At 42.9% G+C, this 26576-nt stretch overlaps 1 protein-coding gene across 1 annotated transcript in view; it reads left to right on the plus strand.

The window, feature by feature from the left end:
- Positions 1-25711, plus strand: part of LOC142573421 (uncharacterized) — a 53885-nt gene extending 28174 nt beyond the window's left edge. The window contains exons 4-7 of the mRNA XM_075683018.1: positions 15124-15338; positions 19555-19584; positions 25447-25483; positions 25568-25711. Of these exons, the coding sequence (XP_075539133.1) occupies positions 15124-15338; positions 19555-19584; positions 25447-25483; positions 25568-25596 (311 nt within the window). The 3' untranslated portion in view covers positions 25597-25711. The remainder of the gene's footprint in view (positions 1-15123; positions 15339-19554; positions 19585-25446; positions 25484-25567) is intronic.
- The last annotated feature ends 865 nt before the right edge of the window (positions 25712-26576 follow it).

Genomic DNA, 26576 nt, shown 5'->3' on the forward strand with positions numbered 1-26576 from the left:
GTGAAATGCAAAAAAAAAAAAAAAAACGCTCATGTATTTAGTAGATTTAGGTGAATGTTAACCCCTTAACTGGAGAATTGTTAACTCAAGAATGACTATGCTTTGACGAGTCTTTTTTTTTTTTTTTGTCGTAAACAAGAAAAATGCTTTTTACAAGAATTTGATATGCAATAAATTCCATTTATTTAACATGGTCTTATGCTCCTTTTCACTTCAGAAGCTTGTTTTCGTATGAAAAATCTTGAAGCACAGGGCAGCGCCCAAGACAACATCATAGTCCTTCACAGGACTACCTTGAAAAACAAACTGAGCTCTTATGGCTCCACAAGTCATGCCATTCTCTAGATTTCACAGGTGTTGTGACTGGCTCATTCAGTTTATCTCAACTTCTCTGTCACTACTTTTGCTGTCAGAGTCACTGTCAAGCTCCAACACGTATTCATTGTCAGAACCATCACCTGCTTCAGCAATGCCACCATTTCGCAGTCTGTCAAAGCTTTTTGCAGAATGTATGTTTGGAACTTCGGCATGATTCGCACCAAAATCAGGAGTTCTTGTGCCCAGAAAGTTGTGCTTCTCTAGATGTGCTCCTCACCACATGCTGTCACTTTGCTGTCTGTATGATGTGGTGGACAACAAATTTATTCTTCAATAGTAAAGTGGAGCCATCCGGAAAACAAACATCTAACCACCACTCACTATGTTTTTGATTACATGGCAGAACATATCGAGCTTGACAAAAAAAGTGTTTCTTTTCGATTGGGATTTTCTACATGGAGAGGGACTCGTGCTGTGTGTAGATGCTCTCTGCACTATACAGTGGTGATGATGATGATGATTTGTTGGCATCCCCTCTCTAAAATGGGGAGGTGACAAATGGTCACATAGCCTGCTTGAGTTAATCAGGCATGCTATACATGCTCTTCATTCTAGTATTTTTTGCATTGTGGGCGACTATATTTATTGTGAGTATATATCTACGTATACTTGTATGACGTGTAGTACTTGTTTATCATTTTCGGGTGACCACCTTTCACCATCTAACAAATGTTATCGCTCAGCGCGGGACGCGCCCACATGTATAGAAAATTTCTCTAATGTTATTGATGTTTTTACCCATTGTCTGTTGTCACCAAAGCTTGTGTAATCTGATTTCATGTGCGACGCGAATTGAGTAGAATTTTCTGGAAGACATGTGGGCACCAGCGATTTCTCTGGAACCTTCGATGACCCATGTATAAAAGCCAACACGCACGAAAGCTGTGATATAGTGCAGTGCATGGTTAGCGCTTCCAGTACTTAATTGCACTTTGTAATGGAGACATAGGTTATAATCCCTATGGCTGTGGCTGACAAAGTTGTTTTTCTTTGCCCTGTAGGTGATGGTTATAATCAGGATGATCGAGGAGATATAGTTAATATGACTGTGTCATATTAACTATACATGACACTTTCCGTAATTGAGCATACACCCCACTATATATTTTGAACTTTGTTTACCAGAAACATGAAAAGCTTTGCTTCCATATGTTATTCATGTAGTCTTATACTGAACTGCCAGTTCATTTTGTGCATTAGCTTTTCTGAATTGTCTTTATTGCTGGAAGTAGCATATGCAGAATGCATTGCTGTTCTTTGGTTTTTACAGTAAGCATATGTGTACTGAGTACTGCATACTGCTCTGTTACAGTATGCATTGTTCATTTGACTAATTCTAAACCCATTGTGGTCATATGTGTGCCAGTTCCAGTAAGATGTTGGGAAGTTTGCAAGATGCAGGCACCTTGTGTTTATTGCAGCACCTTTCAGGAACATTTCAACTACGATAACTGCACTTCACAGCATTCACAATTCAGTGACACATTAGAAGGAATTTTCGCTTTTCGTGGCGCAGCACACTTAGAGGATGGTGACGTTTTCTCCACATGCATTTCATGGAAAGAACTCTCGTGTACGTAGTCTATTTAAAGTAGAATTTAGGGCCAAGAAGAGGAATATATTCCACCTTCAGACAACTAGTAAACACCCATTGATGGGAGCAGTGAAGAAGAAAATGAGGATGAAGACCCCAGAGAGGACGCTTCCTGTGGTGATCACCTACAATGTGATGCTTGCTGGAGACAGCACACTATAGCCTTAGTAATAGTCATTTTTCTTTAGTAAGTCACCTATCACGTGGTTGTTCAGAGCTATGAATGCTATTTCTGCATGCCTTCTATAACATATGAAATAGTTTCTGATCAGGCGATGTATTCTGCAACGATCACTTTTGGCTACAGTGTCAACTTGGTGATAGTATCGCCGTCAGGCGTGTGCTGGTTGGCTGGTTGAGCAAAATTGGATGATGTAGTGCTCAACCAGCCAATCACCACACGCCTGATGCCCAAGGCATGGCCAAAGCAATAGTATCGCCGAAGTTGATCTTCGCAGAATACGTCCCCAGAACAACTGCAAAGTGCCGGGTCAATGCTCGTGACCACAAAGGGTAAAAAATTTTAATATTTTCATGCTTTCAATGGGCCTCTATGCACTTATATTCAGGAAAAAGTTTCTTCTCAAGCTTTGTGACATGAAAAAACAGTTCTTCGCACTTGGTCGGAATATTGATGTGTGGAATATTGTCACTTAATGAATTAGCTGTTATTTACATCTGAGTAACAACCCATAAATGTACCATCATCAGCATGAGAACACGCTTATGCAGATACACATGACTATCACTTCTGACCATTTGGCAGTCAGATAATTTGTAAAATCCCAGCAATTTGAAATATGTTCCTTAGATTTGATAAGTAATTCTGCTTGATTGGTCCCAGCAAATTTGTATGTATATAATCCTCATTGGACAAATGCACTGCATCATTTATTTCTACAAACTTTTGCCTGGAGTATCTGTTGTGTCACCGACAATGGTGAAGGAGGTGGCGTCCGGCAAAAAAAAAGGGGGGGGGGGAAAGCGCAGGCACAAAGAGTGCCGAGAAGAGATGTCGGCTCAGGCAGAGAATGGGGCGAGAACTGATTTTAATAAAGAGGGCCAGAAGGTATGTACTGAAGCATCGGTGATGTCACGTACACTTCTGTACACAGGCACTTGAGTCTCCCCACCATACCTAGAACTTAAACTCAGGGTAACGCGAGATTCAGGACCTCACAGTATATATACATGCATGCTTTGATGGGTAATATATGTTGCTATAACTACCTTTTACAAAAGTAGATGAGGTACCATAACGTAGCCAGCGACAGATGTATTTGGACAGAGAAAGGCCTCCAGTGAATTCGAACTCCAAAAATCATCCAGCAATATCTTTACTGCAATTTCTTGCTCCTATGGACAGCCTCCTGAGTTAGCGGTAAGAGGGAAAATAGAGGAATTCCAGATCAAGCTACAGAACAGGTATTCAGCTTTAACTCAGGAAGAGGACCTTGTGTGTTGAAGCAATGAACAACAATCTTGTGGGCATCATTAAGGAGTGTGCAATAGAAGTCGGTGGTAACTCCGTTAGACAGGATACCAGTAAGCTATCGCAGGAGACGAAAGATCTGATCAAGAAACGCCACTGTATGAAAGCCTCTAACCCTACAGCTAGAATAGAACTGGCAGAACTTTCGAAGTTAATCAACAAGCGTAAGACAGCTGACATAAGAAAGTATAATATGGATAGAATTGAACATGCTATCAGGAACGGAGGAAGCCTAAAAGCAGTGAAGAAGAGACTAGGAATTGGCAAGAATCAGATGTACGTGTTAAGAGACAAAGCCGGCAATATCATTAGTAATATGGATGAGATAGTTCAAGTGGCTGAGGAGTTCTGTAGAGATTTATACACTACCAGTGGCACCCACGATGACAATGGAAGAGAGAATATTCTTGAGGAATTCGAAATCCCACAGTTAATGCCGGAAGAAGTAAAGAAAGCCTTGGGAGCTATGCAAAGGGGGAAGGCAGCTGGAGAGGATCAGGTAACAGCAGATTTGTTGAAGGATGGTGGGCAAATTGTTCTAGAGAAACTGGCCATCCTGTGTACGCAATGACTCATGACTTCGAGCGTACCGGAATCTTGGAAAAATGCTAACATAATCCTAATCCATAAGAAAGGGGACGCCAAAGACCTGAAAAATTATAGACCAATCAGCTTACTGTTCGTTGCCTACAAAATATTTACTAAGGTGATTGCAAATAGAATCAGGAACACCTTAGACTTCTGTCAACCAAAGGACCAGGCAGGATTCCGTAAAGGCTACTCAACAATAGACCATGTTCACACTATCAATCAGGTGGTAGAAAAATGTGCTGAATATAACCAACCTTTATATATAGCTTTCATTGATTACGAGAAAGCGTTTGAGTCAGTCGAAACCTCAGCAGTCATGGAGGCATTGCGTAATCAGGGTGCAGACGAGCCGTATGTAAAAATACTGAAAGATATCTATAGCGGCTCCACAGCCACCGTAGTCCTCCATAAAGAAAACAACAAAATCCCAATAAAGAAAGACGTCAGGCAGGGAGATACGATTTCTCCAATGCTATTCACAGTGTGTTTACAGGAGGTATTCAGAGCTAGACCTGGACTGGGAAGAATTGAGGATAAGAGCTAATGGAGAATACCTTACTAACTTGCGATTAGCTGATGATATTGCCTTGCTTAGTAACTCAGGGGACCAACTGCAGTGCATGCTCACTGACCTGGAGAGGCAAAGCCGAAGGGTGGGTCTAAAAAATAATCTGCAGAAAACTAAAGTAATGTTTAACAGTCTCGGAAGAGAACAGCAGTTTACGATAGGTAGTGAGGCACTGGAAGTGGTAAGGGAATACATTTACTTAGGACAGGTAGTGACTGCGGATCCGGATCATGAGACTGAAATAATCAGAAGAATAAGAATGGGCTGGGGTGCGTTTGGCAGGCATTCTCAGATCATGAACAGCAGGTTGCCATTATCCCTCAAGAGAAAAGTTTATAACAGCTGTGTCTTACCAGTACTCACGTATGTGGCAGAAACCTGGAGGCTTACGAAAAGGGTTCTACTTAAATTGAGGACGACGCAACGGGCTATGGAAAGAAGAATGATAGGTGTAACTTAAGGGATAAGAAAAGAGCAGATTGGGTGAGGGGACAAATGCGAGTTAATGATATCTTAGATGAAATCAAGAAAAAGAAATGGGCATGTGCAGGACACGTAATGAGGAGGAAAGATAACCGATGGTCATTAAGAGTTACGGAATGGATTCCAAGGGAAGGGAAGCGTTGCAGAGGGCGGCAGGAAGTTAGGTGGGCGGATGAGATCAAGAAGTTTGCAGGGACAACATGGCCACAATCAGTACATGACCGAGGTAGTTGGAGAAGTATGGGAGAGGCCTTTGCCCTGCAGTGGGCGTAACCAGGCTGATGATGATGATGATGATGATGATGATGATGATGATGATGATGATGATGATGGACAGCCTTTGGACAAACATAAGCAAAAGGCCAATTGGCCTTTAGCTTATGTTTGATTACATAACATTGATACCATGCATTTTAGTTTTGTGTAATGTGTTACTGTGATGCATTGAGCCCATAGTCTATGTGCTGCTTCTCTGTGAATCTATGGTAGATATGATATTAGATCAACATTTTAAATATGACTGTCATCACAGGCTGCGCTTGAGTGGAGAAGTAAATTAAAGAGAGTTCGGCAGTGCCAATGCATGATCAATGTTAAATGCTGACGGGAAATTTTCTGCTCAAAGCACTTTCACCACTTGGTGTCATCTTTGGCTTAACAGTGTGAAATCAAAAGGTTGACATTTATTTATTTATTCAAGTACCCTAAAAGCGCGAAAGCATTACATGTAGGGGACACAATCATGAATAAGACATGGTAGCGCAACTTCTTAACACACACAAATAAATGTAAAAATAAACTAAATCAGTACTGCAAAGATTGAATTCCAACAAAACTAATGTGACACATAGGATCAATAAATCTGCTGTAAGTAACTATAACAGCAATTGGAAGCACTTCAGACATGGTTTACAAATGTGTCATAACCACAATTAGATGCAATGCCACAACCAAGAACACAGCTACAGAAAAGAAAAGGAAAAAAAAAATGGAAGCAAGAAAAACTTTAAACAGTGCAGCGAGGATGACATATTGCGATGGATATGCAATATGTCAAGAAGATGTTAAAAAGTATTATTAACAGGCATGAGTGTATAGTTGAAGCATTTCAGGCTGTTTACAAATGCATTATGATCAGTAATGCATGCGATGTAAGCCGGAAGCTGATTCTGCTGACAGATAGAAAGAAGCAGCAGTGAGCAAAAAAACCTGATTAGTTTGGGCAAGGGTAGGCTCCATTTTAAGCTGATGATTATGTTGCGAGCGCACACGATGAGCTGGTCTCATCTGAAGCGTAGCATGGGATGACTGATTTTGGTAAAGCTTATGAAAAAGTGACAGAAGCGTGAGCAGTCTGCGTTTTTCCAAAACTAGATTATTTGATTTTATTTCTGTTTGTTGGATACGGACCCTTTTCCTGGCGTCACTCGAGCTCCCCGACCACATCCAATCGCCGTGGCATTCCAATTATGGTGCGCAGGGGCGCGTCTACCACGTTCCCGGATCTGTCAGACAAGTTGGTGACCCCCACCTCATGCGCCGCACGTTGAGCTATGATCTCTCCCCCTGCTTGACTCTTCCCGAAAGTGCAACGGGAGACTGACACGGTTCCATGTAGTTGATCTTGGTCCTGAGCAAAGCTGTTTTGCAGCTCTGAAAACTCATTCGAAAACAACCCGTCTCCTTCAGCTGAGCACTTTCAGGCAGGAAGGCAACACTAAGGCAACGCCGGTGGTAAGTCACCCGTCGGACAGTGGAGCCCTTGGAGCGACCCCACAGGTGGAATGTGACGGCACTTGCATGGGCTCCTACCATTGGAGGAAAATGACGACACCTGAGCAGGCTCGACGATTGGCCAAAACTGATGTGACCCTGAGAAACCGAAGGGATTAAAAGCAAGAGACAGGGAGAAGAGACATTCATTCATTCTTTCATTAATTCATTTCTTTCGTTCTTCTTGCCATGGGCCGCAGCGTCCGATTTGCTGCTGGCCGTCGATTACTTTATGACTGTTCATTACTTTGTGTTATTACTGTAAATAAGGTAAATAAACCTTCAGTTTCATCTCAATATCCTCCTCAACGTCGGCCAACTCCCGCACTCAACGGCAAGATCCAATAACTGATGGCAGTGATAAGGGTGAACCCTCGTCCACAGAAGTCCTGAGGAACTGGGAGCAGCAGAGAAGAAAGAGCCTTCGACCCAGGGAGTCCTGAGGAAGTGGGAACAGCGAATAAGAAAGAGCCTTCGACCCAGGAAGTTCTGAGGAACCGGGAACAGCGGACCGATGAACCAGATGTCGTGGTGCTGCATCTGTGAGTGAGCACAAGGTTTTTTTATCTTGATTCTCCTGTTTTCAAATTTTGCGTGTTTGTTTTGAGGGTTCTAGGAATCGGGAATTTGTTGCATATGTTGTTTTTGCACAAATTATTTGAGGAAAATAGTTCTAACCACCAGTCGGGGCAGCTGCCATGGATCTTAGAAGGTCGACGAAGTCACACTTGTTATTATTGTGCAACGAGTTGGGAGTTGAGGCGGACGAAATGATGAAAAAGCCAGCTATCCAAAAGTCAATGCGAGATAGTGGCACTGATGATGAAAGCATTAAGATTGCTTGGAAGTGATACAAGAAACACGGGAGCGTGAGCGTCAAGAATGTGAGTGTGAGCGAGAACGGGAAAAGCACGAGAAAGAGATGGCAGCATTGAAGAAACAGATATAAGATTTGCGGCATTTAAACACACAAAGACAACAGCTGTCTGAAAATTCTGTAGGTAGTACAGACCAAAAAAAATGAGGAATTATCTAGCGGATTTTCACCAAAAGCCAACGAGGGGAGTAGTACCTGTGAGATTAGCAGCATATCCATAGGTGAACAGAAAGGGCTAGCTGCTAACAATGCCTTAGTGGCAACAGAGGCCGTTAAAGGCCGTAGTGAGAGGTATGAGGTGATTTGCCAATAGAGCACTGTAGAGACAGCTTGGCCAGCTGGGAATGAATTGGCACAGTCACCGCGCGTATGCGTCGCATGTAACGTTAACAAGGTAGTTAACGAAGTACAGAGTACTGCTGACCCGACAGACACAGGCACCCACGTCGAGTCAGATCTGCGTGCCGAAGTGCAGTGCCAGCTTGATGATGCAGTTGAGGGCAGTTCGCAGGATTGCAAGCTGAGTAGCTCAAGGGAAGACAACTGCATTGTTCAGGGATTGGTGCAGCTGTCCGCCAGTCTAGGTAGCCAAGAGAGGGATGATTTAGTTATGAATCATTCGGACTGTGCGGGTGAGACAGCCATCGAGACCGACGAGCTGTGTGCTGATGCACAGCATGAGCTGAGCAATGCAGTAGAGGGCAGTTCGCAGGAGTTCGAGTTGCATAGCTCAAGTAAAGACTGCTGCATTGTTCCAGAGTCAATTGAGCTGTCCGCCAGTCGAGGCAAAGAGAGAGTTGATTTAAATTAAAATCACTCAGACTGTGCAGGTAGGAGAGTGATCCAGGCCGATGAGTTGTGTACTGGCCAGCTTGAGGCACAAGAAGGCGGCATGAAAGGGAGTTCGAAAAAAAAGCGCCGTAGAAAGAAGCACGGTAAAGATAGAAATGCAGTGAATATTGTAGCGCAGCCAAAGACGGCGACAGACGCAAAAAGGCAGGGCGCGAAGAAAAAAAAGGTGCGGTTGTCGCTGACGTTTGCGTATCAAGCACGTTTGAGCCACCGGTCAAAAAGAAACCGAGAAGCATATTCTCCGCGAACTAAGAAAAATGTCAGAGCCTTTCTGGGGCTTGTGGGATATTACCCGTGGTACATTCCAAGTTTCTCACCGGTAGCAAGCCCCCTGACAGACACCCTCCAAAAGGGAAAGCCCAAAAAAGTTCGATGGAATGAGACCAAAGAAAGTGCATTTCAGCACCTGAAAGAGGTTCTGAGCTCAGGACCAGTGCTTCGGACTCCTGATTATTCTAAGGAATTTATCGTGCAGTGCGACGCTAGTGACAGAGGGTTGGGAGTCGTCCTCAGCCAGGTGGGCGAAGACACAGAGGAGCATCCAGTACTGTATGCTAGCCAAAAATTCACATGCAGAGAGGAGGCGTACAGCGCTTCCGAAAAAGAATGCGCCTGCTTAGTTTGGGTGGTCGAGAAATTATCTTGTTATCTGTACGGAGTGAAATTCATTTTCGAGACGAACCACTGTCCTCTGACCTGGCTTAGACACATGTCCCCTAAGAACGGACGCTTGCTCAGATGGAGTCTAATTCTCCAGGAATATAACTTCACCGTCCGTTACAAAAGGGGCAAGTTAACTGGGAATGCGGATGGTTTAAGCCGGTTGTTTCGGTAAACTGACTTATTACTTATTACCTTCCCTCCTTTGACTAACGAGGTAGGAAGCATTATTATGAAGTCATACTTCTAGTTTCAGAACTTTGCTTGTGTACAGTTAGAAAAACTGTTTTCATTCATTGTTTAACTTTCTCCCGTTTCTTTTGCAACAACAATATCACTCTGGCCTTGTCGGCATTCTATGGAAAGCTGTTTAGAAAGGTGGTTGGAACTGCTTTATCAAAATTGGGAATAGAAAAAAAATCCCCAGGGTTGATTTTGACATAGTAATAGCTTGGCAAGTCAGGGGTGAAGAGCCTGCGCTTGCACATGGTACAGCGCTATGTTGTTTCGTTTGTTTTATGAACATTCTCCAGTGCCCGGGATCCCGAAATTCATCACACAACGCTTGTCACCAGTACACTACGTGTTCCATCAGTGATCCTCATGGCCGGCGAATTGAGTTCACCGGCCATTCCGAACTTCCGGGGCGAGGAGGAGCTGTTGGATACGTACCCTTTTCCTGGCATCAATCAAGTTCCCAGACGACATCCAATCACCGTGGCATTCCAATTATGGTGCACAGGGGTACCATAATTCGCAGACCTGTCAGACAAGTTGGCGACCCCCACCTCATGCGCCACATGTTGAGCTATTGTATCCACCCCTGCTTGACTCTTCCCGAAAGTGCAACCGGAGACTGACACGGTTCCAGGTAGTCGGTCTTGGTCCCAAGCAAAGCTGTTCTGAAACTCTGAAAGGTCGTTCGAAGAAAACCCGCCTGCTTAAGCTGAGTGCTTTCAGGCGGGGAGGCAACACCAAGGCAATGCCGGTGGCAAGTCACCCCGAGGACAGTGGAGCTACAGTGTACTAGAATATTGCTTCTAGTTCACTGTAGTGGAGCCCCTGGGAGCGACCCCATGGGCTGAATATGACGGCACTTGCACGGGCGCCCACCATTGGAGGAAAATGACGACACCTGAGCGGCTCGACGATTGGCCGAAAATCACGTGACTCCGAGAAATCGAAGGAGTTAAAAGCGAGAGACAGGGAGAAGGGACATTCATTCATTCTTTTGTTCTTCTTGCCAAGGGCCGCAGCGTCCGATATGCTGCTGGCCGTCGATGAATCTATGACTGTTCATTACTTTGTATTATTACTGTAAATAATGTAAATAAACCTTCAGTTTCATCTCAAAATTCTCCTCAGCCTCGGCCAACTCCCGCACTCAACGGCAAGATCCAATACTCTTATGCTTGATGTTCGCAGGTAGTTTTTTGTGATGAACCGAGCAGCTTCATTTTGCATAAACTCCAATTTCTGTTCAAGGTAGGCCTGATACTGGTTCCAAATCAGGGAGGCATATTTGATTTTAGAGCATACCAAAGTGGTTTAAGCAAGAAGTTTAGTGGCAGGGTTACCTAAATGCAAGTTATGCCGAATGAAGCCAAGTGTTTTCAATGCTTTGCTAACTGTGGCATCTATATATGAGTGTTCCCTGAAAAATCTGATGAGAAATTGACGTCCAGATATTTTATAGAGCATGCTGAGGTTATGGGCATATTGTTTAATGTGTACTAGCATAATGTGCTTAGCTTTTGCCGTAAATCTAATGGTTTTATTGCCGTTAATTTCCATTTGCCACTCATTACACCATTTACAGAGCTTGTCTAAATCATATTGTAAGTAGCAAGTATCCATGGGGTTAGTAATTTCTTTGTAAATCATGCAATTAGCAGCAAAAAATCTGACTGTGAAACACAGATCACTACTGATATCGTTAATATAAACTAAAAACAAAATGGGCCTGAGCAGGGAACCCTGCACTGGAACACCAGATTTAACATGGATTAATCGAGGCAAATGTTCATTCACAAAAACTGATTGGTAGCAGCTAGTTAAGAAATTAGTAATCCACATAATAATTCTCATAATAATGTTGAGGCATGGGATTTTGTGAATTTGGCGCAAATGAGTGATTTTGTAAAAAAACCTTCGCGAAGTCCACAATTATCACATCAACTATATTTAAAGAATGAATAGAGTGATGCAAGTCAGTAATTAATTTGAAGAGTATGTGTTAAACAGGCTCAGCTGTGTAGAAACGCATGCTGATTGACAAAAAAGAAGTTATGTTCTGTTATAAACTTCATGATAGCGGATGAAATTATGTACTCAAGGAGTTTCAACGCGTGCTTGTTAATGAAATTGGTCTGTAGTTTGAGGCATTAGATGAGTCACCAGATTTAAAAATGGAAATGACATTAGCTGCTTTCCAATCACACACAGCCCTCGTCAATAGATTGTTAAAATAAAGTGTCTAAAATGTGACATATTGCAGGTTTTGCTAGTGTGAGTAGTTTAAGGCATAAGCGATCAGGACCAGGTGCAGAAGTAGATTGAAGACAGTCAATGGCGGATTATATTCCTTCAGCAGTAATAATTGCATTGTGCATGGTCGAACTTAAAATTGGAAATTGAAGGTTATTTGGTATTGGTACTGTCATTTGTGAAAACATACGAAATATTGCCGTCCTCGGGTAGCAGTACTGTTGAATTTGACATGTAGTTAGGGTTAAGAACATTCCAAAATTTTTTTTTATCGTTTTGGTGCATGTTTGAACTGTTTTTAAAAATTTTTCTTTGGCTGCTGTTATTTCGGTTCTGCACAAATGTGCATGTTCGCTCGGTTGTAATCGCTCTAATCAAAAATAATTTTCTTTGTATTTTCCCATTTTTTCTGCTCACATATACGAATTCACAATGCAAGATATTGTGATTGTCCATGCCCTCCAACAGAGACACTGTTTGGTTCTGTGGTTAATACAAGATCTAAATGTGAATTTCCATGTATGGAAGCAGAAACAACTTCGTGAAAATCAAATGACGACAGTATGTCAAAAAATCTTGACATTCGCGCTTCTCTGAGCTGCCTAGGGGCCTGCAAGATTGCCATTCAATAGCTGGATAATTGAAATGGGCAGCTAAAGATGTTGACGCAGTTGGGTACTTGTTTTGCTCATTTTGTTTTGACTCATTCAGGCACTCTGAAAATTTGTCAGACAAATCAAGTGGGCGGCAGCAGACACCAATTACACAGGTGATACGTGGAGACTAACATAGGGCTACCCAAAAAATTTCTATGCATGAATCAGTATCAAGAATGTAAGCTTCCAGATTGTTTTTTACTACAATGAACACACTGCCACCTTGCGACTTGAACCCATCTTTTCTGAATAGTGTAAATTGACGAGAGAAACACAACTCACAGTCTGCAATATCGGGGGTGTTAACCAGGTTTCTGTGCCTAAAACTATATCTGCTAAACACAATTCAACATAGCAATGCAATTGATCTTGCTTATGATACTGACTACGGAAGTTTGACCCAATACATAATTTACAGAGAGGTGTCCCGGCTTTCGTGTTTTCGTCACTGGGTTTTAGTGGACGCATGGTGCTTTGAAAGGGCTGTTACCTTGCTTGTGGTATGGTCAAGGGCGTAAATTGTGTTTTTAGGACAAGCTTGTCAAACACAAGCTTGTATTTGTCACCAGGCTTTTGTTCAGTATGAGTGAAATCTCTTCGCTTCTTCCTAGAAAGCTGCATCCTGGGCCAAAAATCTTCTTCAATTCATTTTCATATAAATGAAAACAGCAAAACATCACTAACATACATTGCTGTCAGCGTAAAGTTGTAGATGAGACTTGATTTCTTGCTCTTGCGAGGAAGAGCAAGTAGAAGGGAAAATTGGTATTGATGCAGTTGACCTGCGTGCAGCCATGTTGTATACACATTCACTGTAACGGCAGTCCTGCAATTAATGCTAACCACAGGTCACTACTCATAGTCCATAAATGCTCACTTGCGTGCTGATGTCTTTCTTTGAGTTCCCAGCTCGAATTAGTTGCACACACTCCATCATCTGCAATTTCCAGACAGTGCTTCAAAAATAGTTGGTAAAATCTACACTAGCGCTCTTTAGTTTGAACGTCCGTTTATTCTGAATAATTTTTGATCTCCTAGTACTTTGGTAACAAGGTTACACTGTATTGGGTTTGACTCTGCGCTCTTGGTTTTCACCTCTGCAAATATTTGGGAGCTCCATTGTTGCAAAATTCATCCGTGACTACAACTTCGAACAGGTAACATAGAGTCCCAAGTACCCACATGGCAACGGTTTAGCAGAAGTTACTGTAAAGATACTCAAGCAGTCTCTGAATAAAACAGAAAACCCGTACCTGACTTTGCTTGCCTACTGTTCATGTCCCCTCAAGTATGGTTACTCTCCGGCAGAGATGGGGAGAAAACTGCACACATCACTTCCAGTAGCTGCTGTGACACTTCTTCCCCGACTCCCTAACTACGACAACTTGCGGATGTTTGAAGAAGAGTGCCGTAAGAAGCAAAAGACACACTATGATGGTTGCCACAGGGCATCCACCATACCAGACTTACAGGACCATGTGGAAGTCTGGATCGTAGACTTAGGCAAGCCAGGCACCGTTGAGTGGTGGGCAGCAGAACCCAGGTAATATAGGGCTGAAACAGATTATATACATCTGTAAGATGCGACAAGACTCATCTTGTCCCACTGCCCAATACCTGTGAAGACCTTGAAGGAGAGGACAAAGTGGAAACTCCTCCGGCCCAACCAGATGACCAGGAAACTCCTACGTCCCAGACTGATTCGTTGCAACCTGCATTGCTGATTCTGCAATAAGTTTCATCCCCACCTGCATGTGCCGATCCGACGCACTACCACGCAAGATCTAGCAGATGCGTCATGCCAGTGAAAAGATATTAGTGTGACTGCCGACTCTTTCCAAAAAAGGGAAAGATGTGCAGCCTACTCATTTTCATCGATGGCCAAGTCGCCAATTTTCAGAAGTTGCACCGTGACGCATTCTTTCCAACACTAGGTGCATATTTTTCTGCCATGGCTACATGGTGCTGCATTGTAATCATGCACTCAAATGTTTAAGATGTCACCTAATTTAACTGTATGGTCTTTCGCTTATTTCACAATAAGTTTCACTACAGCACCTTTATATTCTGGTTTATTTTAAGTGTTATCAAGTAGAGTCTTGTGTGGCAATAATACTGGTATACCCTGAGGTACACACCGTGTCTGCGCGAAACAGAGCGCCCTTTAGCTGCTAATGGAGCTGTGCGTGTTGTGTTGTGCATTACTTTATGAGAGGCTGCTGTGCACAGGCTGTGTATCCTATACAAATAACATACAAGAGTACTAAACGAGAAGAAAGGGGTTTAACCGAGGGGCCCGATTTTTATTAGTCATATCATAAGAAGCCAACAAACACTGACACCAAGGACAACATAGGGGAAATTACTTGTGCTTAATAAATGAAATAAAGAAACGATAAATTAATGGAAATTAAAGTGGATGAAAAAACAACTTGCCGCAGGTGGGAACCGAACCCACAAGTCCTGCGAAGGTTGTGGGTTCGGTTCCCACTTGCGGCAAGTTGTTTTTTCATCCACTTTAATTTTCATTAATTTATCGTTTCTTTATTTCATTTATTAAGCACAAGTAATTTCCCCTATGTTGTCTTTGATGTCAGTGTTTGTTGGCTTCATACAACAGTACTTCGTGATGAACTTGTTGTGCATGCACTAATGGAAGATATAAGCTGCTCTGCAGCTGCAAAAGCAGGTGAAAATTTTTTGTTCATGCAGTTCTTGATGACACAAAACGCAGATTGCGTCTCAGGCAGCAAATGAGAGATGGTATTTTGAGTCACGTTAAGTTTTGTGCCATCCACAAAACTGCCTATGCGCCCTGCTGCTGTGAGTGCTGCTCCTGGAGGACTCCACCTGTGCCAGTATTTCCAGATCAAAAGGAAGGAGACGTTACCTATATCTGCGACCAATTTGAGTTCTTCTGCACACAGGTAATTTATGCAATGGTAATGGTTCAGAGAACCGTTTTTCTGTGGTTCACAGAACATGCAGGATGTTTCTTTTTATACAAAACGTTTTAAGAAAAGGCTATCGTACACCAAATGGCATTTTTGCAGAGGATTTGTAAGGCGAGGTAGACATATGTTGTGGCACTAAAGCAGACGACTCAAACACCTGCTTGCTGGTAGATATGGCGAAAGTTCCAGCATGTCGCCTCAGAGGTTTTTCAGCGTGCCATGGGCAGCCACAAGTGGCACCTAATCTCAATGGTCATGCCAAGGAGTTGTGCATTCTGAGTCTTGCATCACTTCTGACAAGCAGTAATGGCAGAATTTTTTCCATTTTGGTATCAAAAATGTCTACTTTTGTGAGCTTGTGAACCAGTAAAGGTCCCTGGTTCGATCCTGGGTTTTGGCACCACTTGAAATGTAGCTAAACAGTGGGGATTAGACCCAGACCTGGATGTCTACCTGATTTGTCATCTGGCAGTAATTGAGCAAGCCAGTACCCGTGGCCGCTGCTCGTGTTCGGCGCACCTTCTCCTTTTTTATTTGCAACCTTTCGTGATGCATCTACTATTCATATTTATAACGCAACATATTGCACAGAGGCTGCTCCATATCTGGACTATCTGAAGCTAGGCTTTTTATGTGGCCTAAAATTTTGTTGCAGTTGCCCGTCAACATAGTTTCACGAGACTAATTAACAAAAATTGTATATAACTTTTTTTTTATTGGAACGTTAGGGGAAGTTGTTCATATGGCAAATAATTAACATAAGTTTATCGAGAAGACAAATTCACAGAAATGTTTTAATTAGCATTTTACTAAAACTTTGGGGGCAGTTTAATCATTTGGCAATATATGGAGTTACTTTCCTTGTTATGTCGTAGATTTTCACCAGTTTCAGTTTCATTATTGTGGTTAGCAGTCACATAGTGCTTCTATCGGCCAACTGCTGCGATACCCTGTGAAGTTTTGTTACATAATGTTACTGTATATAATCCATGATCATGTGTCATCAAATGTTCTTTCCCCACTCTCTATCTACGTCTGCTTGTCGCTGCGTTGTCCTGCCTGTGGCATACTTTGTTTGGCCAGTCAATTTTCCCCCCAGCTGTGTCAGTGTGACTACACACATGTTAAGGCATCCCGATTTTTTCTCAATTTCGATTTTGCAACTAGTGGGGTATATTGATCATTAAATTTCAACACTCAGTTCAAGCAGTATTGAAACTGAGCATGCTAGAGGGGCCAAAACAATAGCTCCACATGCATCAGACAGAAACACCCTTTGTCAAAATGTGTGACAAAGTTTGCATGATGGTACGTTACGTCACACCAATAAACTGCAGACGTTACACACCTAGGCTATGTGGCTTGCTCGTACCCGTGAGATTGAAGTGGCGCCATTCTGATGCAAGCATCTGCTGCAACGTGCTGTCGTGCACACTTCATCACGCACTTTGTCACAGAGCATTTCCATTTGACATAACAGCAGGGCTGCCTTTTTGGCACTTCCGGCACGCTCAGTTTCAGCATTGCCTGGGTTGAGCACTAAAATTCAAAGATAAATGCTCGAATTAAGTGTGATTTTCAAGATTTTAAGAAAATGTAGGTGCCTTCAAATGCAACTGCTTCCAAATTTGCCATATAAGCAAGTGCTCCCAAGGTTTTAATAAGAAGTAAAGTACCAATATTGGTTCACCCCTTAGCTCAAGAAATTTGTTAGTCAGAGTGCTTTCTTTCTGTTGCTGATTGGGAATATTCTTGTTATATAAAGCAGGATTTTAATTCTTAAAACAATTACTAACGCTTAGATTAAACAAAAGTATACTTACTGAAGCTTATTGTATGCCATAGTATAAAACACAATGAGTGTACACTTTGTAATCAACCGTAATTGTGGAAGGAATATATACAGGGATTTCTCATTTTCCTCGTATAAAATGCTTATGCTAACATTGCTTTATTTTACAAAGGCAGGTTTGGCAGCATGTGGTACAGCTCAAAACAAGAAATTACACAGAGTCACATTCTGATTGTATTCATCAACTATCATCAAAACCAGATCATCCTGTAAAAAGTGTTCAATATATTCAAATAATTCAGCAGGTGAGCTTACGGTAAACTTCTGACTGGGTACAGTCAAAAAGTAAAGGCATGGAGGCTGTGGCAGAGCTCTGTTCATGTAAATTTTAGTCCACTGATGCATGGTGCAACATCTTGCTCCGAGCTTTCCTGTTTGTCTTCCTCGCCCGAAGAGCTGCTGATCACAAGTATTCATCTCATGAAACAATCTACACCTCGGTGTCTGAAGCATCATTGTTGGAAGAACATGATGAAGAAAGGCCTCTTTTTCTTTTTTCTGCAAGAGGAGCCAGCAATACACACACCCCCTCAGCTGGATGTTATTTTGAAAACCGCTCATTCACCGATTGCCACGCGAAAACGCATTGCTGTGGTAGAAGGAAAAAGAAATTGCTGGGCACATACCACCATCCGCTGACCAAAACACCAATTAAGCTAGGACGAGCGTCTCTCGTCCAAAATGCACAAGGGGTGAACAAATACCGCAAGTACGAGCCACACTTGTCCTAAATGCTTTGGGAACATGTCAATGTGGATGAGCGTGGTGCACCCAGAATGGTTAAGGGGTTATTAGTCTTCTGAAACTTGCATTATTAGTGGCAAAGTAAGTCAGCCTCGCCTTTTAGCTGTGCAAAAATGCCACATGTAATCTATGCTCATAGCCTTCTTCCTTAGTTTCTCCAAAGGGCCACGCATAAGAGGCATGAGAAACACAACTTTGCAGTTATCTTTGATCTTATTGCCCATGAGTTTCGGCCGACGGACCAACCTTCTTCAAAGGCTGCAGCAAATGGACCCCTTGAATACAGCTCAATATGTAGTTACAGAAGCTGTAGCCATTGTAGAAGGTTGGGCCACAAATTGAAACTGTTGGCTGATAAAATAGAAAATAACCGTGAAGTTGTTTCTCACCCCTGTGTGTGTGTGTGTGTGTGCGTGCATGCGTGCGTGCGTGTGTAGCGATGAGAAATGAGAAACGCAACTTCACAGTTATCTTCTCACTCTACCAGCAGCATGCATTCAGAGTTATTAACGCTCAGCCAGCAGCATGCATTTGCACCGTCATGTGATAAGAGACGCATGCCCAGATACCTACACCTGGCATAACACCCTGTCGCGGGCCAGTTTCGCTGCAGCCGACCTTGTTCATCCATCACACGCTTGAGAGCAGCTCAATAACAGTGCACAAGCACCCCGTCACGTGGTATTTTTTCATATTTCGTGGGCTTTCTTTGAAACCTGGAAAAAAGGACCACGTGAGATATATTGTGTTGGAAACAATTTATTGAAAGGTTTCGCAGGGTGCTCTACAACTTTGCATATCATACTTGCAGTCTGCAGCCAATACTTAAAAAGTTGATTAATTAAACATAGCTAATCAGTTAGATAAGGGGAAAATAAAAAATAGCCTGAGTAACTCTAGGGCAGTGCCATCATTATGCATTCGGTTCAACTCACGTCTGGAGTGCCTTTCAGTTTTAAAATAACTTTGGCTCAAATTATGTGGGACAACCTGTATGTATACACACATACATACAGTAGACAAGAGGCTAGCCCATAGACGCCATATTTACTTGTTCACTTCTTCCTCCTCCTCGTCCCTCTCTTCGCATCCCTCGCACTGCCCTGTGCCTTTTTTCTTTACGATATACTGTGTCCCACGTAATTCGTACCTAAATTTTAAAATATGCAAGTGCCACGTAGCTGGACAGAACCAAGGTCATCTTGTTTGTCGTCACTTGGAGCAAGTCAGTATAATTCTTGTATTTGGGCTAATTACATAATTAGTTATTAATTAATCAACTGCTCAAATGTTATATTCAGACCAAAAGTGTCGGTGAGAAAATGGTAGACCATCCTGAAAAATTCTTGGTCCAGGTTTCTGTTGCTCAATGCGGGCTGTATAAAAGTTCTTTACAAGCCTGAAATAAACCCTGCAGAACACGAAGAAGTGCTGCGTGACTGGTTGCATGGCACAATGAAGGAGGAAGGTTTAATAAACACATTCAGACTCTGAGTAAAGGCCTTAGTGCAATGTGCTGGGTTTCTGAAATCAAAATTCGTTGCTTCCATGTCTTGTTTGACATCACTTTAATGCTTGCTATGTTCTTTCTAGGTGTACCCTCATGTTCAATGTTGGTACAGGGTAAGTCTTGCTTATTCAACTCGAGCGTTGGCACAGGCTAGCTGGTATATATTGAAGTCAAAGCAGCATGAAGCATCAGGGCCAAACATGAATGGGGATTACAGTGCTTTGTTGATCATGCGTGGTCTTGCTTTTTTTCCTTACGTGCTGTTTTGACTCCATATTTGAGCTTGTGGTAATTGAAGACATCAGAAAATGTGCAATGTAAATTGGCCAGTATTTTGTGCATTTGGAGATTTAGCTAAAATTTTCTGGTCCTTATTCCCTAAAACATGCAAGTTATGGTGTCGAACTGCAGCAACAGTGGTTATTGTTATAATTTGATGGAATGAAAAATGTTATTAACATTTTTTCAAGGTTTTCATTCGTAAAATATTATGGCAAAATGTGAAAAACAGACTACATTTCTATACGTGATTTAAGAATTTCATTAATGTTTTTCCAGCATAGGCATTTCCTGTTTGTTTTTGAACTCACTCAGAGCGTTTCATATTCAAGATGTGGCTCACAGGTTGAGTATATGGTTTTAACTACGAACAGCCACCAGTAAAATAAAATGTCAAAATTGGTCAATTCTTAGAAATGGCACTTTATTGGATTCTTTTGGCGTTCATACTAAGATTTTTTCCCCATTAATGTGATACAATGTTAGCATTGCACGTGCTTTGTACATTGCTCTCATGTTTATGCAGGAGTGCACTATATACTTCATAAATCATTGGTGGCTATAATATGTGCAAGACATGTGTGTTTTATGCATATCTTAAGAAGTACATCATAAAAGCACCATTCTTCTCTGCATCCACACTCACTCGTAAAAGGGCCCTCAGACTTTATTTCCTACCTCTAAGCAGTATGCACGCTAGCATGAGAGTGATGCCTTTCAAGGAACATATTCCAAAAGAAATTTCTAACCCAATATGGATAGAGATATGAGTGCAACATTCAGTTTCCCCATTCCCCCTCAGCTCATTGACGAATGCACCACATATATTCGAGGAATGTTCAAGAAACATCCGACTCCGGACTTTATGACGCCAAGTGTAGATCCCCAGAAATTCAGATGACTTATCTAGATGGCATACACGGTGCACTTATGGTACCCCTTCGAGGCTAGCCTCTGACAAAAGTGCGTGAGGGAAACAAAGAAGCACTGGCAGGATGGGCAGGATTCATTAGCAACTGCCGCTTCGCTGTTTCCTAGAAAATATGGAAGAGTGCTCATACATGTACACAATCACTTGCGTCTATATATAGGCTGTTGCCCTACATCTTTGTTGACATTGCATAAGGCAGAAAAAAAAAGTGTGGAATTTGATCCCCCATGAGATAGAGCTGTAATCAACTACCTATATAGAGAGCTATAGCTATAGTGATTGTAGATACCCTGCAGCATGCAGAGAAATATTTGTATCTCATGTTAACAGCAGCTCATTCCACATGAAACGTCCCAGACCTCAAAAACTACTGCTGCCGTGTGCTGATACTGCTGTGTGCCATTATATATGCAAGTATGAATGAGGTGAATGATCTGGCATAAGTTTTCGCAAGTTTGTTGCGACCAACTTATGTGCAAGAAATAGGTAGATTGAGGCTGTTTCAAGGAAAGGTGATCTTTTTTTTTTTTTCAGTATTGTTTCACATCTAGGGGAGTTGAAAAGCTTGCAAGCTCAAACTTCAACGGTAGATTTTTCGGATAGCACAGCGGCAGCATAAAGAGGGTGCGAAGGATATGTATGTAATGAAGATATATTTGCAATTCACTTTTCGAAGTCACAAGCAACTTTTAAGAGTAAACTGGTCATCATGTCCTGGAATGTTACAGTGGCTTCCAGTTATAAATCGCAGAAGAGCGATTACCTTTAAATTGGACAGAGAATTAAATTGTTGTGAACTTTACAAACTCTATAAACACTGTGACTTAATGTGCAAATACTGTGCTTTTTGTTACTGCATGCAAAAAGGCAATATGAGAGGTTATATAACACTATATTGGAGGCAGCAGACTGCACGCACCCACATTTTTCCTGTTTGGACAGTCAACTTTGAAAGCCAAGTGACCAATCATAGTCTTGTGATATAGCCATAGAAGAAAAGCTGCCGTTCTCATTACAGTGCCACTCCAGCCAACCGTAGAGTAGGAGACAAACAGGTCATGAAAGTGACCTACACCAACAGTCAACAGCAGAATGGGACTTACTTGGTACAGGTGGCTCCCATAGAAGCCAGTTATCTGTGCCTGTGCAAGCCTGGAGCTCCTGTAGTTTATGTCATAAACGGCATATGTTCGTCATTTCCCCACTTCTAATATAGGGGGATTGGGGCGATCAGGTAGACGAACACACCATAGATGTGAGCTTTTTACAGCAGCAGATATGTAGTGGCTAACTTCGCTTCATTCTGTCCTACGTGGAGGCAAATTAATCACACAATCATTTCTTTTCTGCTGTTTCACACCAGAAGGAAAATGGCGCTTGACCAGCTAGGCTCACGGACACTCACATTAGACTTGCAATTCAGCAGCGTAGCTTTTTGGGCTTGTTGGTGCGTCATTTGAATAGCAATGAATAGCGCGCAGAGGACGAGAGTAAAATTCAGACACACAGTACTCGTGCTGTTTGTGTGTGTCTGAATTTTACTGTTTCGTCCTCTGTGCGCTGTTCATTGTTATTCAAAGACTTGCAGTAGCCTGCAAACTGAAATTTGTTTTACATCTGTGTCCTGAACCAGGGCTGGCACAAAGTGGCCATGATTCAAATTTTGTATAACTCGTGTTCTGCTGATCTGCAGTACTTGCAAAACAATGATTCAGCGCCATGCACAATATCTCATGTCTGATAACTATTTAGACCTGCTGACGACCTCGAAGCAGTCATGGTTAATTACTTTCATCACACAAATGTATTATTGTAAAATGTTGTTACAGGGGCATCAACACTGGAACAGCATTCACGGATACTTTCCTGCCATTTACACCGTATAAAAAGCATGCATCCATGTTTTATGCATATGGAGTTGATAAGCATGGCAAGAATTCAAGTGTGGCCTGCACGTGTTTTGCATTGAAGCAGTCCAATTGTGCCTTCCTGCGAGATTGGTTGTGGATTTCAAAATTTTCTTTCTCACCTCAAGGAAACTTTATTTAAATTTAGATTTGTAGACCGGTGACAACAGAGAGCGGATAGAACCATCGATAACATTCGAGAAACTTCCACTACATGCAGGCACGTCCCGCGCTGAGCGATAACATTTGGTAGAGGGTGAAACACGGTCACCCAATAAAGATAAACAAGCACAAATGTCACTGTGAAGTACTGCTGTACAGCGTTGCTAGAATCAGTATTATAAGGCAGTAAAAATTAAATTATGGGGTTTTACGTGCCAAAACCACTTTCTGATTATGAGGCACGCCGTAGTGGAGGACTGCGGAAATTTTGACTGCCTGGGGTTCTTTAATGTGCACCTAGATCTAAGTACATGGGTGTTTTCACATTTTGCCCCCATCGAAATGTGGATTATAAGGCAGTAGCATATCCTTTAATTTGCATTATTTTCTATTTCCACCTAATGTGTCTCAATTCACAGATAGACAAATCCATCAACTAATTTGGCATTCACATTAGCTTTGTCTAATATGCTCCATTTGAGGAAGGCTCTTACACTTTACGATGTTTTGGGAAGAGGTTCCATACTATAGGTTCGTATAGTCAAGCTGAGCACCTCACTTGTTCTGTACATGTTTGCTCCTGTTACTTACAGTCATCATGTCATGCACAATTTCGATAGAGCTGCACACTGAAATGAACACAATCTTAATTGAAAAGGACAATTAAGGTTGAAAGGCATCCTGCAGCTTCCCCTAAATATAAATGCCTGAGTATTAGAAGCAATAACTATTGGTTAACTGTCTCATTTCTATTTCCACTTCTGGAATTTGTATTTACCCGCGTATAACCCGCCCCTGCGTATAACCCGCACCCCTAACTTTGAACTCGGCGGAAAAAAAAAAAAAAAGAACTCGCGTATAACCCGCACGTTTACCTGAAAAAAAAAAAATGAGCGCTAGAAAGATGCAACTCACACTCAGTGATCATTTCGTTTTCAGAACATTTATTCAAACGACCGCCACCACGTCACTGCTTATCCGATTCTTAATCGTCGCCGCTCTCACTACTGCCATCCGAGGCTTCATCGCCACTCTCAAAGACGTAGTCGTCCTCGGAACCATCCAGACTATTACTGATCGCACATTTTTTAAAGCTTTTGCGCACCAAATCGGCCGGTATCGCTTTCCACGCATCCACGATCCACTGGCACAGCAATGGAATATCAGGCCTTCGCACGCGTCCCGTCGGTGTGAGAACGTACATGCCGTCGGCCATCCACTGGGCATACAGCCGCTTCACGTGTGCCTTGAACGGCTTGTTCAGGCACACGTCGAGTGGCTGTAGCATGGACGTCATGCCGCCAGGTATTATGACGAGGTCGGTGCTGGTCTCGGCAAGGCGAGCCTTCACCGCATCAGTGCAGTGGCCTCTGAAGGAATCTAGTACGAGCATCGACCGGCGTGCCAGCAAGGCACCTGGTCTTCGCTCCCAGATTACTCGAAGCCAGTCACCGACTAGGCCACTGTTCATCCACGAATTTTCTTCCGCACGCACAACGATTCCTGGGGGCAGTGGAATGCTAGGTAGCGTCTTGCGTTTGAAAATCACATACGGGCGCAGTTTCGTGCCGTCAGCCAAAGCGCATAGCATGACTGTGCAGCGCAGCTTGGCATTTCCGCCGGTCAGCACGCCGACTGATTTGGAGCCCTTTTTTTCCATGGTCGTGTCCATCGGCATCTCAAAGTACACAGGTGTTTGATCAGCATTTCCCACCTGAGACAGCAAATAGCTGTGCTCCTTCCGAAGTGCGATCACATATCGTTGAAAGTTCAACAACTTTTCCTCGTAGGCTTCAGGAAGCCGCTGGCACATGGTTGTTCGCCGCCGCATAGAAAATCCATGTCTTCGCATGAAGCGCTGAAGCCATCCACGGCTTGCACGAAACTCACGTGGAATGTTCAATTCCCGGGCCAACTTCAGGGCTTCCATTTGCGCCATCTCAGTCGAAACAGCGTGGCCACGACTTCTCTGCTCCTCAATGAACTTCGCAAGCTGCGTCTCGAGGTGGGGGTACGCGCCAGTCTTCGGACCCCGAAACGCTCGCCTGTTCCGGTTCGTTGCTTCGAGACTCTCTTTTTTTCTTCCTCCAGTCGCGAATGCACGACTCGTCGACGTCATGCTGTCTTGCAGCAGCTCTGTTGCCGATTTCTTCGGCAGCGGCTATAATCTTTAGCTTCTCTTTCGCTGTGAAACACTGCCGTCGAGTCGCACTCATGATGCCAAAACAAAGCAGGCAAACAGTGCAAACTGGGGTAAGTACACTAAACAGCGCCTAACGCGAGGCTCAACAATGCTGGCCTTTCGTTGGCCCTTCATCGGCTTGACAAGCGTCGATGACGATGGGGATGGCGGACTACACGGGGAGGCCGCCGCACATTGCGGTGAAGCCGACCCCCCCCCCTCCCAAGGAAAAAATTCGCAGATAACCCGCACCCCCACTTTTTAAACGCGTTTTTTCACATTTTGGTGCGGGTTATACGCGAATAAATACGGTAGTTATTGTTGCCACTGTGTTATGGATCTAGTGTTAGTAGTAAGCTTGTGCATGGAAATGTGGTTTTCATGTTGGCGCATGTGGTTGCATGGGCACCTGCCCCAGAGCAGGCACATTCCAACCTGCAGAGTTGGAATTTTCTAGCATTTGCATTTAGTGATGACTCTTCTTTTTTTCTCTCTCTGTGCTTGTGGTTGGTAGATGGATGACTGTGGGAACTTGCGGTTAACAAGTACAGGTGGGTTACATTTCCCTGCTCCTATAGCAAGCTTTCTTTGTTCCGTTTGGTTTCGTCTCTCATATATTTGTTTTTCTTTTTCAGATCTCCCCATTCCAATTAAAGGTTATTGATTTTATGAAATGCCTAGCAAGCAGCTTGGCTAACATGCGCAGTTTTAGTCACTGTTCTCTGTAATCATGATTGTTTATTGCATCTTATATTTCATCATTAAAGTTGTCTTCATTCCATTGTAGTTTATGTAGCGGTGGCATTTCGTTCCTGCTGGATGGCCAGTAATCAGCCAAATGAAAGGAAATATAAGAGCTGTGTATAAAGCTCTTGACAGTTCTTGCATTTACATACTATATAGATTATTATGAGAAACTGTGAGAACAAACAAGGAATTGTAAAATATTTATACCAATTCTATTTAGGGTTTAATGTTTCTTAGTTAAAACTAGAAATAATAAAAAACGAAACGCCAAATATTTTTCGGTAGTTCGGTTTTAACCGACAAGTGTCACTGAAAGCAAAGTTTCTTAAGAGCTAGCTAAGATGCGCATTCGGTGTGCGCAAGTTCAAGTTCACCTGCCATGGTGCACCCAAAAATTTGTTACTCGTTTCGTGTTTCCGTCCATTCTGCTTGTTGCTGTGACAAACACGAGAAGTGGAAAGGGAAAGCAGCCCTGACCCGTGTCCTTCCAGTCTTTTCGCTACGGTAGGTAACTGAGCGCAAGGAAGCTGGCTGATGGTAACACGGGGTCGTATGTATATCCATGTCATTCTTTTTCTATGCAGTAGACTTCCGTTAATTCGACTTCAGTTAATACGAATTTTCGGTCACTCGATCCCAACCGAAGGCACCGGTCGGCGCCCATGCATTTTTAAGGGTCCGAACTACCGTTATTTCGATCCTAAAATTGGCCTTCGTCGATAATTCGAACTTGACAAGTAAGCATGCACATGCCTGACCCCTATGGTAGCCCGATAGCGATCGCCTTAGTGGCAGTATCTGTCTCGGTGGAGTTTAGGGGACAGTCAATGCGCTGAACACACATCATCTCCCGTCGAAAACGTCTATTTTCGGCCTGCACTAGGAAGATTTTTCTAA

Source organism: Dermacentor variabilis, chromosome 1, assembly GCF_050947875.1.
Source record: "Dermacentor variabilis isolate Ectoservices chromosome 1, ASM5094787v1, whole genome shotgun sequence".
NCBI lineage: Eukaryota > Metazoa > Arthropoda > Arachnida > Ixodida > Ixodidae > Dermacentor > Dermacentor variabilis.